General features: G+C 36.2%; 2 protein-coding genes across 2 annotated transcripts in view; one reads left to right on the top strand and one right to left on the bottom strand.

The window, feature by feature from the left end:
• MEMO1 (mediator of cell motility 1) overlaps nucleotides 1-19800 on the top strand; it is a 157974-nt gene that overhangs the window by 72449 nt on the left and 65725 nt on the right. The window contains exon 3 of the mRNA XM_069072158.1: nucleotides 15855-15923. Coding sequence (XP_068928259.1) covers nucleotides 15855-15923 — 69 coding nt within the window. The remainder of the gene's footprint in view (nucleotides 1-15854; nucleotides 15924-19800) is intronic.
• SLC30A6 (solute carrier family 30 member 6) overlaps nucleotides 1-19800 on the bottom strand; it is a 388867-nt gene that overhangs the window by 327792 nt on the left and 41275 nt on the right. The gene's annotated exons all lie outside the window — the stretch shown is intronic.

Raw genomic sequence — 19800 nt, 5'->3', positions numbered from 1 at the left:
ATATACACACATACATACACATTTCTGTTCCCTTCAACTATTTTCATACTGAGAAAAGTTTCATAACTTACAATTATCGTTTTTCCATCCAGATCCAAGCAGGTTAGAGGAAGAGCTATTACTCCTCAGACTGGTTGCTTGGTCCCCCTACAATCTGAAGGCCAGGAGTTCTGAGCTGAGGAGCCTCAGCTGCTTCTTGCTCTGGGGATAAAGGCTGGAATGCACTCCTGACCTCACTGTTCCTGAAAAGTCTACACTGACCTCCTAATATCTTTTGTATCTATGGGTTGATAATTCTGGAAACCACCACAGCAGGTGGTGATCTGAAGTTCCTCCAGCTGGTGGCTGGTCAGGCTGCCCTAAGGCCCAACCTCAGGCTGGGTGGGGCTGGGCTCAGCTCCCAGAGGGCTGAGCTGGCCCCTTCCTGCTGGCCTGCTGGGCTGTCTTCAGCGGGAGGTTAGCTTCTGTCTATCATTTTGTGGATTCTGTAGCTTCAAAGTTTGTCTAGAGTCATTTTTTACATGAATTGGAGAAGGTGGAAGCCGGAACCTTGCGGAAGTCCTGTTTCCACTCCGCCGTCTTGACTCCATCCCCTTTTTCTTTCTTTCTGCTTTTTGGAAGGGGGGGAAGGTAGGGCAATTGGGATTAAGTGACTTGCCCAAGGTCTCATGGCTAGTAAGTAATCTGAGGTTGGATTTGACGTCAGTTCCTCCTGACTCCAGAGCCAGTGCTCTATTCACTGTGCCACCTATCCACGCCCTCCCCACACCGCTTATATTTTTCTGTGAGAGGTATGATATACTGAATAGAGGATACACCATAGAGTTAAGAAGACCTGGATTCAAATAATGTTGCTGACAGATACACTGGCTGTGTGCCCTTACACAAGTCAGTGAGCCTCTAAGGGCCTCAGACAGCTCTCCAAAACTCTGTTTTAGAATAATCATTCTGCATTAATGTTGAGAGTTTCCTACACTAATGAAATCACAGGTGTGTTGAATCACTACATGATTCCCTCTTGACTTCCCTTTTCCCTGGTTCCCTTGAGGAACTTAATGTCTTTATCCTTTTAGATCCTGTTTCTGTTAAGGGTGCTAATACCTTTCTGGCTAACCCAGATAGAAAATCTCTTAGCCTTCTTTGACTTTTCCCTTTCCCATACCTGCTTCTCTGTTCAGTCATCTTCCACCTCTTGTCACTTCCAACTTCACAGCAAATTTCAGGCCTTAACTACATCTGCATGGATTTACTGTAGTAATCTAATTGGTTTTCCTCCTTTTAAAAAATCCAGTCTATTCTCCACCCAACCAACATACCCTACAGGTCTAACTTTGTCACTTTTTAAAAAAATAACCCCCCCCCCCCCAAAAAAAAAACCCACAACAAACCAACACTGGCCCCTTATTGACTATCTTGCTATAATCTGGCTCCCATCTACTTTTCTAATCTTATTTCATGTTGTTCCCCTTCACACTACATTCCAGCCAACTGCCCATAATATCTTTGATCCTGTACTCTATGTTCCATCTCCCATCTCAGTGCCTTTCAACAAACTGTCTCCCCCATTCCTGAAATGTGTATCCTTTCCCATTCCTCTTCCTTGTAGTCTTGGCTTCCTTCAAAGTTCAACTCCAATGATACCTCTCTTCCTAAAGGAAGACCCTGCTGATGTGTTAATTTTCTGTCTTTGAATTATTTTGTACTTAATGTTGTATGTTCCTAGAAGAAAGTAAACTTTGTGGGGGCAGTGAATTTTTTTCCCTGCTTTTGTTATCTCTAGCAAGTGCTTACAGATGTTAAATTGGATTGAATTGTGGTTACTACTCAGGATTGCCCTTCTCTAAAAGAGCTTCTTGGTTAAAAGTTATACTAGTCTGACCTCTGCAACAGCCTCCCAACCCCCAATATAGAACTGCTGCTCCCATAGTGATTTTTAGAGGAAAATAATGTCATTCCACCAAAGGAATTCAGCAATTCAATGACTGATAGAAAATACTTTCTTAGGGATAGTTGTATCTGAAAGAAGAATTTGGTATGACTTGGATGAAATAAATTTTGTTTTTCTTATCAGAAATATATACTTTAATTTAGCATTTTACTTCTGAAAAGTTGTTTACCCCCATTTCATATACTTATCCTCAGGTTTGGTGAAGCCCCAACTGTAATCCTATCTTACCCTCCCACAACCTGTATGTTTTTCACTGATAATTTTAATAGCTTGACTTGCTTTCCTCAGTGGTTAAACTGCTCTTTAGTCAAGCATTTGTTGTATTGCATTAGTTCTTTATATGAATTCTTGACAGACCCTGTATATAGCTATAGCTGAGATTGGTGAAATGAAGGAGACAAATTTAAATCTCCAAATGTAAGAATTTATTATACCAGTAAATTGCTATAATTATTCCATACAGTATAAGAATTTAATAATTCTTATAATAATTCTTATATTTATAAATTTTATACTAATATTATATATAAATGTATATTTATAATTCTTATAATTATGCTATAAATTATAAGAATTTATGCCAGTAAAACTTTTATTTTTAGGATTCCTTTTGAAAGAGGTCATTCTAAGGGTGAAAATGAGCATCTTTGACTAGGTAACTACTTTCCATAGTAGCCTTCATGCTTCTGAAAATTTGGGACTTTGCCTTCTGTTTCTTTTTGTAACTAATGACAATGCTAGTAAAATGGTGGTACTCATTAAATGCTGTTGACACAATAAAAGTTGAGCAATGTTCTCCATCTCCTTCATTTCCAGTAAGTAATATGAGAGAGTAGGAGCAAAAGGATTAAACTGATTTTGAGGCCGGATGAATTTTAAGTGACAAAGCTCCTGTATTACTAAAGTTTTTAAGTACCTGAGTTTTTCTGGGGGAAAATTATATATATATATATTTATTTATTTATTTTTTGGAGGGGGGAGGGTAGGGCAATTGGGGTTAAGTGACTTGCCCAAGGTCACACAGTTAGTTTTTGTGTTAAGTGTCTGAGGCTGGATTTGAACTAAGGTCTCCCTGACTCCAGGGCTGGTGCTCTATTTACTGTGCCACCTAGCCACCCCTCTGAATATATTTTTAAGGTAAAGAGAGAACACAGAAAAACTTTCTATTAATGGAATGTATAGTTATATGTTCTTGATTCTCTTGAGATGTTTAAATTCCTTCACAGTTTCATAAACTTCCAACAGATTAATTTTGTTATTAAAGAGATGATACTTTTTACCTCAAAAAGAATGCTGTGACTGTAGGTATTCAAATGAGTCTATGATCTCATTGATCAGGGAATTCCCTCCAGTGATCTGAATTGTATCCCCACCATGTCTGCCCATCCTGTTTGACTTTTTTCCACATCCTCCTAAAAGTTCATCACTTAACATTTTGAAGGACTTTCTCAATTTCTTTTGACATTTCAAGTGTGAAGTAAAGCACTCTGGCTATTTATTTGTCATCACTTGCTTTAAGTTACGTGATTGACCCATCTTCTCTTTCTGTCATTCCTTGATGATATTCTTTATTCCTATCCTTCAGAGTTTCTCTCTAGCTATATATATTGTAGCCTACTCACATATACTGTATGCCTCTGTATTAAGGTAGTGGTAGTGTATATCTTGCTATTACATAACCACACTGGTAAACTACTGATCTTGAAAAGATAGGACCTTTACTTTCATGGGCAGCTTGGGGTCAGCAGAAGAGGTTGCCAGTTTTCTAAAAGCAGTCCAGTCCACTTTTCCTGTTCAACTCAGGGCCAAACTCTTTGTTCATTTGACTCAGATATCTGTCTGTCTGTCTGTCTGTACTCACACTCACACACACTTGGACAAGAAACTCTGTGGAGGGTCTGGCCAAATGTATATTGAAATCTGGGCATTAGATACTCTATCCACTTGCGGTTTGTGTGTGGATATGCAATACTACTTTGAGTAATAACACATTTCCTCCAGGAGATTTTATAGTGTCCTTTATCTTGATTCAGTCAGTGCAATGTATTCTATAAATAGGAACACCTTGAGGACCTCATCACCCACAGGTAATCCCTCTTTGACTTGTATTCTGTCCTATTTCTCTTCCAGCATAAGGAGAGTCAAAGATGATATCATGTAGCAGGTGAGCTGAGCCTTGAAGGAAGTGGAGATTGTTATTGAAATTAAACATTTAATTATAAATGGTTACCAAGTAAATTTAGGTGGTTGCATTTGATGTTTAATACTAATTTTTATAGGAATTGGAAATGGACCTACGATTTCATTAGTACAGGGAACTCCTAGATGAAGAAATTTCCTCTCCCACTACAGGGTAAAACAGTGGATAGAGCCCTGGACTTGGAGTTAGGAATATCTGAGTTCAAATCCAGCCTCAGACACTTACTAGCTTGTAATAGCAAGCAAAATTGTACTTAGCTCCTTGTTTCAGTCCTTCAAGTGTCTTTGAGCCTTGCCTGTGAATGATATCAAGTCTTTGTTAGAAACAGAACCTGTAAAGCCCATAGTGGGAGGAACTTGCCAAAGACCAGAACTGGAAGGACATAAGAGGTGGGTGGAACAGGGAGGAGCTGATGATATAGAAAAGCTCTAGCACAGCTGGGACCAAGCAGAACTGGGAAGAGGAGTGGCTTTGGTGCCAGCACTTTGTCTTTGTTGATATTGCTTTGTCAGATCTGTCTGCTGACAGGATATTACTGCTGTTACAGAAGCCTTGGGATCTTTTTGCTGGTTCAGAAACCCTGAAAGAGGATTTTCTTGTCTGTTTACAGAAGTCCTGAAGGAGGGTTTTACTGATGTTTTCAGAGGTCCTGGGCCTTTACTGATGATTTGTGTTGATTTGTGGGTCTGTGTTGATTTCATAGGCAGAAAGTGAATTGTTGATGGTGCCAGCAATGTGTGTAAATTTTGTTGTGGCTCTGCTAAGCCTCATGTGTGTAGCTGGACCAGGAACTAGATCAGAGACTGGGAGTTGCCTACCTGTGAATCCAGGTGACAGTTGGGTGAATTCAGACAAGAGCTGGGAGCATGGAAGAGAAACCATGGAGTTTGGAAATCAGCCTCAAGTCAAGATGAAAGGATCTTTACTTGGCTGCTTAGTGCTGGCTGACAGACAGTGTGATCTAGGGGTGGGAGAACTTTGTACTTTGTACCCCTTAAGGATGATTGAGTTAAGGATGAAGAATTGAGTTAATGATGATTGCAAGCTAGTTTCCAGTCAAGATGAGTGAAGACTTTCTGACTGGCTAGATCAAGACAATGTGACCTACTGATGAGAGACCTTTGTACTTTGTATTTCTTACCGCCTTATGGATGATTGAGTTAAGGACTTACTGCTAGGTATCTTTTGTTTAAAACTATGTGGCTATTTTAGTAGTAAGTTATTATGTTATGTCATTGTGAATGTTGAACTTTGGTTTCTATGAATGTTTTGCTTTATTGCTGAATAAATATAGAGAGTTCACTATATGTGATCTGAACCTTAAAACTATTCACAGCAGCAGTCCTCAGGAGAGCTGTTCATGTTTGGCTTTACATAGCTGTGTGATCCTGGACATGTCATATTTAAAAAAAAAAAACAAACCTCTTTTTGACTCAGTTTCCCCCAATTGTAAAATGAGGATAATAACAGCACCTATCTCTTATGGGTTTTGTGAGGTTCAAATGAGATATTTGTAAAATGCTTAGCAGAGTGGCATGTAGTAGGCACTTATACCCTCACTATTTCCCTTAACTAATGCATATAGATGCCTTTTCTGCAACTTACATTTGGAGAACTGCTTGGAACCCTGAGATACAAAGTGACTTTCAAAAGGACATACAGCCAAAGTGTATCAGAGATGGGACTTGAACCCACATCCTTCTGCCCATGAGACTATCCAGACTATGCTAGCATGCCATAACAGAATGAATAGAAAGCTGGCTTCAGATACAAGATGATGTAGATTTAGGTTTTCAGTAAAACATGTAGTTAAAAAAAATTTAAAAAGGAATTAGGGTAATGGAAAAGCATTTGGAGGTAGTTTATTTTGGCAACAAAGTAGAGGGGGGCTGGTGAAAGAGAGAAATGTGAAAGCTAATCTAACTTTTTGAGTCTAGGTCTTTTGGTTTCTGACCTCACAATCTTTGTTTATTATTGAAATGGTTATGGTTTGTTTGACCATTCTTTTTTTTAATATGCATACATATGTGAGGTGTATGTATATAAGAATATGTATGTATATGTATCTATATTTCTACCTACTGGGTAGAAAAGTAGAGATTGTGATAAGTACACAGTTTGCTATCAATATAGGTTGTTTTTCCTTGCCTTCGTAGGAAAAGCAGAGAGAAATTTTCATACCTTTGTGGCCTCTGGCCAAATTTTAATCCCTTGTAATTAGGCAGGGTTTTCACAGATCACAGAAATTTGAGATCATATAATTTAATTTTCCTAAATTTAGAAAAGGACATTGACAAACTGAATTGCATACAGAGGATAGAGGGGGACTTGGGGTGCCTAGGTGGTACAGTGAGTAGAGCACTGGCCCTGGAGTCAGAAGGACCTGAGTTCAAATTCAGCCTCAGACACTTAACACTTACTAGCTGTGTGACCTTGGGCAAGTCGTTTAACCCCAATTGCCCTGCCTTCTACCTTCCAAAAAGCAAAAAAAAGGGGGGTGGGATAGATGGGGACTTTATACCCTGGAGGAGAACATTTTTTATAGCTAGTTTCAAGGTACCTTCTTAAATCTTGTCCTTTGGAAGAGGGAGTAGCTTTTTTTTTTTTTTTTGACCACAGAGGAGTAGCCGGTAGAAGTTGCAGAGATAGATTTAAGCTCTATGTAAGGAAAAGTATGATAAGCCTTTGGAAATAGGTTTTCCATCATTAGAGCTCTTCAAGCAGAGGTGCATGTCGACACCCGTGAGTTGGGAATAGATGAACCTCTCAGTTTCAGCCTAACACTGTGAAACTGAGGCCTGGAGAATTTGAATAAGAAAAGTTACATAGCAAGGTAGAAAGAGAACCTTGTCTAGATTCTGCATTTCCTGGTTTCCACCCAGGTCAATGTTATTTTTGCTATTAATTTGTTTTTTCTTTTGAAGTTATTGAAATTGGTATTTACTTTAGTTATCCTTTTTCTAAATCTTTAGTTGAGATTATGTTGTGCCAGTGGACTTTTTATCATTATATTTTTTGCTATTTTAATTTTCACATGGATTGTCCTTATATTTGTTTTGGTTAAATGGCATTTTATTTGTTCTTAAACTAGTGAATATGAAATTCTACTCATATGATGAGTAGAAGCATTTCCTGTGATACTAATGTTTTTTCATTAGATTTTCTGTGGTTGGTCTGAAGTACTTCCCAGTGCCCAGAGACATAGAGGGTCTATCTTGTTTTTAATATGTGTAGAAAAAATATTTCATTACTACATTTGGGTCTGCTTCCTTATGGGTACTAATCAGTTTTTCTTCTTTCAAATTTGCCCTTGAAAATCCTCAAACAGGATGTAAAAAGTTTATTTCAGTGACTTAGTAATAGATTAGAATCTAGGTGGCCCTATAAGTTTTAATTCTAATTCTACCTGGTGGTTTTCTTTTTAAAAGGAGTTGTAATTTTTCTGTACTTACATTTTGTCATTGATAATGATAAATGCTATTACCTTGATTTTAAAATTAAATACTTGTAACAATATTTTGCACATTTGTATTACAATTTTAACTTTGAAAAACTGGATGTAGATATGAAGTTTAGACCTTACAGATCCCTTCCAACTTTAACCTTCCCTAATTCTGTGCTTTCATGATATAGTTTTCAAATAATGAAACTGATATTTATAAATAAACATCCCAGAAATTATGCTTCCAACAAGAGCTTTCCTTCAAGTAGTCTTTTTGGAGCCTATCCAGCATTTATCCAGCAATGTTGTTGTTAGTAAAAACACTTGTTTTTTCAAATATATAGGCATAATCAAATCTATTCATTGCCCAGAAGCCTTCAGTGGTTTCCCATTTATTCGGTAAACTACTTTATCTGCATTTATTGCTCTTCTTAATCTACCCTACCTTTCCAGAATTATTTCTCATACTCAACACTCCAGCCAAACTTATTTTCTTGCCATTCCTATTATATGTCTCTGCTTCATGTTCATATCGTTCCTACTTTATACCTGCAATACCCATTTCCCTTCTCCATGTGTTGAAGTTCTAGCCATTATTAATGTCCTATCTCAAAGGCTATCTCTTCCTTGAAGCCTTATTGGATTGCTTCAACTGAAGGTGACTTTTTTCCATATATAATCTTAGAAGTTTTTATGAAGATATGTATATTATACAGACAAATAATGCAAAGAATATACTCATCTTTCTTTCCATCTGTTTGATTTCTTAAAGACCAAGACTATTGGATATAATTTGGCCAGTATTTGAAGTTCCAGGCCCTGTCTAGGGATTGAGAATATAAAAACAGGGAAAAAAGAAACAGACCCTGATCTTAAGGAGTTTATGTTTAATTTGGAAGATACAAGATATACACAGATAAATCAATACCAGTTATATATGAAAATAATAAAAGGTAAATTTCACAGTGAGAGAAAACTAACAACTTGAGTGGAAAACTGGGAAAGGCCTCATCTAGAGGGTGGCACCCAGACTGCTTTAAAGGAAGCTAGGGATTCTAAGAGGAGGTGGCAATCAGGAAAATGGAAATTAAAGTCATAGTTATATGGTGAGAAGGTAATGAGGCATTTCTAATACAGGGGATAGGAGAAGGTCAAATCTGGATGACATTAGAAATGCATTTTTGAAGTTGGAAAGCATTAAGATTTTATTAAAACCAGAAAATTTGATTATACCAGTCATACTATTTAATTGTTGAAAATTCCAGTTCCAGGCTTTTTCTACTAAATCTATGTAACATTTATTGGAGGAAGTTAGAAAATATTGATTCCACTTAGGTCAATTCCAAATATTCAATTAATTAATTAATTTCCCCCAGAAATTATTTATTTTTAGTTTTCAGCATTCATTTCTTTCTTTTTTTTAAGCAATTGGGGTTAAGTAACTTGCTCAAGGTTACATGGTCAGTTATTTCTGGGTGTGGTGCTGAGTATCTGAGCCCAGATTTGATCCCCAGGTCATCCCGACACTGGAGTTGGTGCTCTTATTCACTGAGCCACTGGCCGCCCCTATCAGCATTCATTTCCACAAGGTTTTGAGTTCCAAATTTTCTCCCCTTCTCTACCCTACCCCCACCCTAAGATGGCAAGCATACTGATTATCCCTTCCCCAGTCTGCCCTCTCGTCTGCCCCCCCCCGCCCCCATCTCTCCTCCTTACCCTTTCTCCCCCTACTTTCTTGTAGGGCAAAATGGATTTCTATACCCCATTGCCTGTATGTATATCTTATTTCCCAGTTGCATGTAAAAACAATTTAAAAAAATTTTTTTTAAAACTTTGAGTTTCAGATTCTCTCCCTTCTTACCTCTTCACCCACCTCCATTGAGAAGACAAGCAATCCAATATAGGTTATACATATGTAGTTATGGAAAACATTTCCATAGTAGTCATATTGTGAAAGACGAACTATGTTTCCCTCCATCCTATCCCACCCCCTATTTATTCTGTTTTCTCCTTTGACCCTGTCCCTTTTCAAAAATGTTTGTTTCTGACTATTCCCCTCCCCCCCTCGCCATGTGCCCTCCCTTCTGTCATCCCCCCCTCTTATCCCCTTCAGCCCAACTTTCCTGTAGGATAAGATACCCCAATTGAGTGTGTATGTTATTTTCTCCTTAAGCCAAATCCAATGAAAGTAAGGTTGACACATTCCCTTTCACCTCCCTGCTCTTCCCCTCTATTGTAACAGCTTTTTTTGTGTGTCTTTTATGTGAGATAATTTACCCTATTTTTTCTGTCCATTTCTCCTCCTTAAATATATTCCTTTCTCATCCCTTTATTTTATTTTTAATTTATTTTTTAAAGATACAATCAGTTCTCAACTTTTGTGGGGATAATGTTGCTAGAAAATGGCACAAAAACAAAAAATGTGCATGTTGATACATTGAACCTATAATAAGGGGTTAGGTTCCTGTAACCACCAAAAACTGTAATCTTTCATTAGAAATTGCTGAAAATACATTTTTATGCATATAGTTCTTTATTACAAAACACTAATTCTGATAACATGCATTTTTTCTAACACAATAACCATGAAATAACCCATAAAATGCAGTACACAAAATAAAATTGTTACACACAAGAATTTTTTCTTGCTACCCAGAATTCTGTGATCTCTTTTGCACCATCATCTCAATTATAAAAAAAAAAAGACATTGATTTCAGACAGCTCTACACTTTTCTTAACCCATGAAATCTATAGTACTCTTAAGTATTTTCCTCTTTTTTTTTTTTTTTGTGGCTGTAGTGAATGGTCAATTCATTAGCTCCAAACTTGTGGCTGACAGTGGCTACAGACATTCCAGCATGAAGTTTATCTGACATTTATTTTTTCACTAAACCACATCACTAAGTTTGTACACTTGGGCTTACAGCCCAAAGGACTTGCCCTACACTTTGGGGGCATAATTGCAACACAAAACTTGATTTTTAAAAGCACAATGAAAATATGCAATGAATGCACAGGGAGCTCTTTACTCTTCAATAGTATGGTGAACAGGACCAGTGAAATGCCTGGTAGATTACTAGCTCTGCTCCACAAACTTAGAAGCATAATGCCTCTCATTTTTTTTTTCTCTACTTCACATAGCCACAAATTTACTCAGTTGCTAGTGTGAAAATGAAAATGATGTTACTAAATGAACGCTTGAAGTCACGAAAATTAAACATGTAAATGTTGAGGATCGACTGTGTTTCCTTCTCTTTAATCATGAACATTCACACAGAAAGAAGTACAATAAAGAAGATTGGATATGAAACTGTGAACGTGTGTTATGTATGGTTTGTTTAAAAGAAAATACATACTAAATTGAACAAGTTGGTACCAAAATTGTTCAGTTTATTTCTGTGATTCTGAATTTTTTTTCCTGTTTTGCTTTTATTTTGGTTATTTGGATGTTTTCTTCCTTCTCTGTCTCCCTCTTTACTTTCTCCTTTTCCCCCCTTCCTCACTCCTTTTATCCCTTCTTACCCCTCAACAAGTAAATATAGTTATACAAAACAACTTAACACATTGGCCATGTCTGAAACCAAATGTCTTAAGTCTTTTAGTTCATCATCTCTGTTGAGAGGCAAGTTTCATCATCAGTCCACTGAAGTCATAGCATTACAAATTTAGCATTATAGATTAAGGGTAACTGACCTTTCTATGGTCATATGGTTAAGAAATGTCAAAGGTCAGATCTGGGAAGGGAAAACAGAAGGATAAAAGCGTCATGATTTCCCCATTGGAACTATCATAGGAGAATGGCAGTGAAACAAAGACTTTAACTCCACAGATAACTAGAGGCAAAGTAATTTTGATTGACAATTAAAACTCATGTTGATTTAGTGAGGGAAGAAATCAATAAGTAAGATACAGAATGTAATGCAACAAAAACATGAAGCAGAGGGAAGGAGGACCAAAAAAATGAATTATTTGATTATAAACTTAACTGTTATTGAGGAAATAATCATGATTGTTCACTTCACTAATCTGGGGATGCTGAATTATTTTGTTTTCCTTTATGTTATTTTGGTCATTGTATAAATTGCTTTAATAGTACTACTTATTTTTTTCTGCATCATTTCATAAGGATCTTTCCAAATTTCTGTGCGTTTTTCATATTATTTTTTTATGGCCCAGAAATCTTATCTTTATAGCTTTAGCCATTCTCTGTTTGATGGGTTCCCACATAGTTTCTAATTCTTTACTGTCACAAAATGTTGCTAAGAATATTTTAGTAAATGTGAGTCCTTTCCTTTTGTCTCTGATCTTTGTAGTATTGGCTAAAAGGTTATACACAATTAAATGTCTTATCTACAACTTCATATTGTTTTCCAGAAGGTCTTCCTCTGTCATTTGGTATTTTTGTCTCTTGTTATCCAGACTTTCTAGTTATAAAAAAAAGAACCAAATAAAAATTCATACTGGAAATCGAGAACTTTCTTTTGAAAGGGTTTGTATGTTAAACATTGTTTTATTTTATATTTTTATATTATTAGATATACATATTAGATTTTTTTTTCAGCATGTATGTTTCCTGTTCTGATAATGTGTGTAGAAGTGTCTTAAGGATTTAGGAATTTTAGGGATCACAGTTTTTAAGGCCTTTGTTAAATATTTGCTCATAATGCTTTGACCTATAGATCTCCCAGAAAGAGTAGGTCTGCTACTGTACGTACAGACTGCTGTGACCTTTGCTTCTAAGTATGGATCACTCAGCAAGCTTTTATGAAATACCTACTATGTTTTGGAAATTATGCTAGGTGCTGGGGTTATAAAGCTGACTTTGCTTTTAAAGGGAGTTTACATTCTGTTGGGGAGACACTATTTCTGTTTCCTCTCTTCAGAATCATCCCTCAATCCTTTGTAGTCTGGCTACCAATTTTGTTAGTTCACTGACACTCCTCTGTCCAAAGCCAATAATCTCTTAACTGCTAGATCTTGATGATCTTTTCTCAGGCATCAACTTTCTTAACCACTGATGCTTTAGGCACTGTTGACCACTCTTCTGGATATTCTATTTCTCTCTGGCTTATTGTGACCTTGTTTTCTCTAACTTTCTTTCACCTGTCACTCATGTCATTCTGCTTAACTACGAGTGTACCCAAATGCTCTGTCCTGAGCCATCTTCTCTATTCTCATTCCTATGGTGACCTTATCCCCTGTCCTGGGTTTAATTATCTTTTTGAAAATGACTCACAGATCTATATTGCAGTAGCAGTTTCTCTCGAGTTCTAATTCTATGTCAGCATTCATCTTCTGAATATTTAAAACTACATGTCACAGAGATACTTCAAAACTCATCATGTCCAAAACTGAACTCATTATCTTTCCCTTACAATCCTCTCCTTCTACTGAACATCACCGTTTTTGTCTAAAGATATTATATTTCTCATCATCCAGTAACCTCAGTGTTATTCTCAACTCTTCACTCTCCCTCACAACAACATGTCATCTAATCTGTTGTCAAATCTGCCATTTTTAACCTCTACAACATCTCATAATCAACCCTTTTCCCTCAAGTAACCACTCCTTAATTTATACCGGAGTTTCTTAACCTGAGACACATGGACCCCAAAAAGGTCTATAGTTGATTTCAGTAAGTCTGTGAACTTGAATGGAAAAAAATTACATCTTTATTTAAGTATGAGTTTTCCTTTATCATCATATATTTTATTTTATGCAATCTATAAACATTATTTTGAGGAGTTCATAGATTTCACCAGAATGATGGAGGACTCTATAGGTTTCACCAGACTTCCAGAAGGATTCATGACAAAATAAAGGTTAATAACCCCTGGTTTAGACTTTCATCATCTCTTGCTGGGATTATTGCAGTGGCCTCAAATCTCTCCACTCTCAAATTCTACACCACTGCCAGAATGATTTTTATTAAACACAGATCTGATCATGTCCCTCCCCAACTCCAGTGACTCTCTACTTCCTGCAGGATAAAACACAAACTCTTCTGTTTGTTTTTAAAGCCCTTTACAACTTGTCACCAAGCTTTCTTTAAAAAAAAGAATCTTTTTCATTTTGACGGTTTTTTTTAACATTGGTTTTCTTTACTAAAAAATTTTATTGATGTATTTTATCTTTACATTACAAGCATTTAGATTACCTCTGCTCTGTGAGAGGTCTCCTGTAACAAAGTAAAATAAGTAAACTAACAATACGAAGACCTTATCTGAAATTGCATGCATTTTGTATCTGTAGTACTCATCACCTCTATTGAAAATGAATATGTAGGTTCTGGCCTTAGATACTTAACACCCACACAAAATAACTAGCCGTGTAACCTTGAGCTAGTTACTTAATCCCAATTGCTTAGGGGTGCCAGGTGGTGCAGTGAGTAAGTGTCGGCCCGGGCGTCGGGAGACCCAGGATCGGTTCCGGCCTCAGATACTAGGCACCCGCACAAAAATAACTGGCCGTGTAACCTTGAGCAAGTTACTTAACCCCAATTGCTTAAAAAAAAAAGAAAGAAAATGAATATGTATGTGTATACACAAATCTACTTTCCCACCTACCCCATGCCACTGGAAAAAAAAATTCCTTGCAACAAATGTGCATAATGAAGCAAAATATTCCCTTAGTGGCTGTATAAAAAAACATTTATGGCTCATTCTTCACGCTGCTTCCATTACCTCTCTGTCATGGATAACATGTTTCATCATTAGTCTTCTGGAATCATGAATAAGTCTTTGTATTGAGCATAGTTCTTACAACTTTGAAAGTTGTTTGTTTTTACATTCTTGTTATTGAATTAATTATTCTCCCCCTTCTGTCTATTTCATTCTTCAGCACTTTGTAATTCTTCAGAATGGTTCATTTTTATAAAATTGATACTATAGTATAAATTGTTGTTGTGGTTTTGCATACTTCACTCTGTCATTTCATATAAGACTTTACATGTCTGAAATCTTCTATTTCCTCATTTTTTACAGTATAGTAGAATTCCATCACATTAATACACCACTACTTATTCAGCCATTCCTTGATTCCCTTAGTCTCCAGTTCTTTTTTTTTTGCCAGTACAAAAAAAGTTGTTATAAATACGTTTGCATATAGGTCTTTTTCATTTTTCTTGATTCCTTTTGAGTATGGGTCTAGCAGTGGTGGAGTTGGGTCAAATAGCAAACATCTGTGGATAGCAGAAGAGTTTATGGCCAAATTAAGAATAGAAAGGATTTACAGAAGATAAAATGAATGATTTTGATTACATAAAATTAAAAAAGGTTTTTCTACAAACAAATCCAATGGAAAAAACTGGGGGAAAAATTGTAGCAGCAAATTTCTCTGACAAAGATCTCACTTCCAATAAATATTTAAAACTCACTCAAATATATAATAAGAGCCATTTCCCAATTGATAAATGGTCTAAAGATATGGGCAGGCAGTTCTCAAGGAAAAACAAAACAAGCTATTTATAGCCATTTGAAAAGTTTTCCAAATTACTACCTATAGAAATACAAATTAAAGCAGCTTTTGAGATTTTATCCTCACATCCAGTAGAATTGCAAAGATGACAAAAAAGGAAAATTATAAATGTGGAAAACAGGTTGGCTTATCTGTGAATGAGTATAACTATTCTGGAAAACAATCTTTAATTATACACAAAAAGCTAATAATGAATGCCCTTTGACACAAATTTATTTTCTACCCTCACTATGCATTACTCTTTGTCCTTTGCTCTGTACTGGCCTTTTCCATGCCAAGGTAGCTGGTACAATGAATAGAGATCTGGGCCTGGAGTCAGGAAAACTTGAGTTCACATCTCAGCTCAACACTTACTATGTGACCCTGGGAAAGTCACTTAATCTCTGTTTGTCCCAGTTTCCTCAACTTTAAAATGGGGATAATATAATAGTACCTTCTTTGTGGATTTTCTGTAAGGATCAAATGAAATTGTGTGTGTGTGTTTTAAAGGGCTTAGCACAATTCCTTACATGTAGTAGACTGGGGGGGGGCGAGTGGGGGGTAGGGCAGGGTTATTCTGTTTCCCTCCTCCGTCTGTGTTCATCAGGTGGTACTTCATTACCTTTCCTGGTGCCTATGTACTGGCCATCCACCATGCCTAGTTCTGCTGTTGCTTATTGTTTCTTGATACTTACTTCAAATCTTGTTATGTTTATCATTCATTTGGTTGTTGCTTTTCCTCTAATATATTATTATATCTTGATTTTGATATCAGTAATTAAGTTTTTGAAATTATTTTGTTTTGTAGCCATGCAGGATATACTTACTGTGGGTCCTGTGCTGCTCATGCTTACAAACAAGTGGATCCATCTATTACGTAAGTAATACAATCAGGTGTTTTTTTTTTTCTTTTTTAATTGGGAGAAGTTTGGGAAATGAGAAATAATTGCTTTGTCACAGAAAGCAAATTGCTTTTCAGTTTTTGGTGATTTGATTTTAAGAATGGATAACATCCTTATCAATGTCTTTATGAATTCTTTTCCAGAATTCCTTATCCTTCCCTTTTATTTGTTTTACAATTTTAAATAAATTCTTAAATATGTGTTATAGGGTTGCCAGACATTTTATCTTAATGTTTTTCTGATAAACTTAGAAATAGAAAAGCAATATGTTGAGTGCTAGTGATACAAGGGCAAAAACTAAACAGGTTGCCTTCAAGAAGCTCATGTGCTATTGGGAGGACACAACATGTATGCAATTGCATATTGTTGTTCTAATCCTTAAGAGTAATTTAAGGATAACTTGAGCTCCAACAGGTGAACAGATGAGTGAAGGCTTCACAGAGGAGGCAGCAGCACCTGAATCAAACCTTGAAGGAATCCAAGGATTCTAAGAAGATGAGGGGCTAGGGTGGGGTGGATGGCTTGTGATGGATGGGAATCCCATTATAAATGAGAATTTATAGAGCAGCTGGGTAGTATAGTGGATAGAGGGCTGGGCCTGTTGTCAGGAAGACCTGAGTTAAGATAGGACCTCAGATGTTTACTGTGTGACCTTAAGCAAATCACTTACCTTCTGCCTACTTCAATTTCCTTATTTGTAAAAATGGATTTTATAATACTATCTATGTCCCATTGTTGTGAGGATCAAATGTGGTAATATTTGTAAAGTCCTTTGCAAACCTTAAAGCACTGTATAAATGCAATTGTTGTTGGGGTGTAATTGATTAATAGGATGTAGTAGATAGGGATCAGTAAGACCTGGTGGTCAAATTATGCTTTTGATATGTATTGTATATAATTAACATATTGATTAGAACATTGTTTCCCAACCTTTTACATTATGTAACACACCTATGAGTGTCTGAATTTTAGCATGGCCTTTTGGGAGTGTAGAGATATCTCCTTGAAAAGCATTTGATGTAGGGATAGGGGTGGGGAAAACATTAATTAGCAGTGAAAGAGGAAGTAAGCAGTAAGCCTTAACTAAGATAACAAAGAGAGAAAAAGAAGTAAAGAAAACCATACAGAGAAAAGAAAGAGGTAAAAGAAATCAAAAGAGAATCTAAGAGTAGGCAGAGGAGGCAGAAAAAAGTGAGAGAAAATGTCCTTAATAATTTTATAAAAAAGATTTCTTATTCATTGTCTTTTAGCAATGAAGTGTTGGTAGGAGCAGTGATATATGAAAAGAAGTAAAGGAGAAACTGAAGAGGTGGGAAATAAAATGGTTTCAGAGATGAGGAAGATTAAGATGCTTTTATTTTTAGTTAAGGCGTAGCCCTGCTTTTCTGATGTCATGTTCATCCAGATTATAAACCTCTTAAGGAATAAACTACATCCTAATTATCTTTGTCTTCTCTATTGTTCTAGTTTGCAAATATTAAGGTGCTCAGTAAATATTTATTGAATTGAATGTTATCCAACCCTGAGTGACTTAGTTTATTATTTTCTACTCTTGGACTCCATGTCTTCAGGGTATGTGGTAATGGGTAACTCTTAGGAAGCAGTATTGGAAATAAAAAATAGACAAAGAGGATGAGAGTAGAGATAATGATGAAAACTTAAGATGTAAAGAAAAATTGGAGATGAAGTTTATAAATGTAAGTGTAGGAAAAGAGGTGAAAAGAACAGATGTTAAATAGCATCAGCTGTGGAAAGTTCAAAGTGCTAGAAGGAAGAGATGATTTGGTAAATACAGGGTATATTAAAAATATTGTAAGAAAGTAAGTATATTGAGAATTCTGAAATTTTTAAAGTGTACATATGTACAAACATACACATGTATAAAATGACTAGGAGCCTTATTCCATTGTTATCTCATGTTATTAAGATAATTTGAGGTTATTAAAGGTTGTGTTATTGGAAAACAGTGGTCCTACTAAACTAGCAAAGCCTCACGTGTAACCCCAGCTTAACTAAATTGGGAAGGATTCATGACTAGTAGGTTGGTTGGCAGGTACTAAATTTTTTTTTTAATCCGTAACTCTTGACTGATGTCTTAAGACTTAGATGTGTTGCCATCTATACATGCCAATACATTAATATTTGGCTGTTTATTGGGTTTGATCTTGATGGAAAATCTTACATAGGACTTGAATCAATAAGATAGACCTTTATTTTTGTGATAGCAAATAGTCTTTTATTTTATAATCACCCTTTTAAGGATTATAATTTTATGAGCAGATTTATGAAAAATTATTGGTCTTGATTTAACCTAGGAGGGAAATTCCAAACACACACACACACACACGTCTGTATGTATGTTTTTCCCTTTGAGAACAAAAAATAGTTTTGATTAAAAATTTATTTCATAATGACTCACATGATTATTTGTGTTAGCATGGAAAGTTGACTTGTTTGTAGGTTGGTAAGCCCTGTTGTTATTTCAGATCATTTATTAGATAAAAAGTTCCCCAAATATACATATACACAAACACACACACATAAACACATATAAAAAACAAATACATTTCTATTCCCTTTAACTATTCTCATACTGAGAAAAGTTTCATGAGTTACAATTATCGTTTTTCCATGTAGGAATGTAAATAGTTCAACTTTAATAAGTTCCTTATGATTTTCTTTTCCCATGTATATTTATGCATATGTCTATATAGGAGGGTATATGGGCATATGAATACATATGTGAATGTGTTTATATATGTGTACAGGCACATATAGATAGAGGACACAGGACCAATTTAATAGAAAGGGATGATACTTAAATTAAGAGGTGAGAGAGGAATATGAGAGGAGATGGGGAGAGACAGAATGGGGTAAACTATCTCATATAGAAGAGGCAAGGGAAAATGGTTACAATGGAGGGGGAAAATAGGAATGCAAAAGGGAATGGGTCAACCTTATTCTCATTGAATTTGTCTGAGGGAGGGAATGACATACACACTAAATAGGGTATCTCGCCCTACAGGATAGTAGGGCGCAAGGGAATGAGAGGGGGGATGATGGAAGGGAGGTCAGGTTGCGGGGGGGAAGTGGGAAGCACCCACTTTTGAAAAAGGACAGGATCAAAGTAGAGATAGAATAAGTGGGAGGTGGGATAGGGAGGGAAATATAGTAAATCTTTTACAATTTATCCACTATGGATATGTTTTGCATAGCTATACATGTACAATCTATACTAAATTGCTTATCTTCCCAGTGAGGGTGGGTAACAAGGGAGAAAGGGAATTAATCTGGAATTCAAAGTTTTAAATGTTTTAAAAAATGTTTAAAATATATATATATATTTACTATTATTAATATTTTATATGTAACTGGGAAATAAGATATGTAGATACAGGGGCATAGAGATCTACAGTGCCCTACTGAAAAGTCTGAGCGGGTATAGGAGAAGATATGGGAGATAGTAGATTGGAGGAGGGGATACTTTCAAGAGCCCAAGAAAGTAGGTGCTATTATCCCCACTTTATAATTGAGGAAACTGAGGTAAACTGGTTAAATTACTTGCCCAGGGTCATAGAGCTGTTAAATAGATCTGGGTTTGAACTTGGGTTTTCCTGACTCTAAATCCAGCTTTTATCAACTGCACCACCTTCTATCTTTGAAAGGATGCTGAAAAAAAGCATTTTGTTGTTTCTTTTTTGTTAGATGCTCCTTGAAAGTATAATGGGGGTGGGGAACCTGTGACCTCAAGGCCACATGTGGCCCTCTAGGTCTTCAAGTAAAATTTGGATTCAGTCAGAGCCTCACTTGAGGAGCTAGAGGGTCATATATAGGCTTGAGGCCTTAGGTTCC

This window comes from Petaurus breviceps, unplaced genomic scaffold, assembly GCF_028583685.1.
Source record: "Petaurus breviceps papuanus isolate PSGF00001 unplaced genomic scaffold, PetGlider_PUasm1.0 90845, whole genome shotgun sequence".
Classification (NCBI taxonomy): domain Eukaryota; kingdom Metazoa; phylum Chordata; class Mammalia; order Diprotodontia; family Petauridae; genus Petaurus; species Petaurus breviceps.
This window is presented reverse-complemented; position numbering and strand designations above follow the sequence as displayed.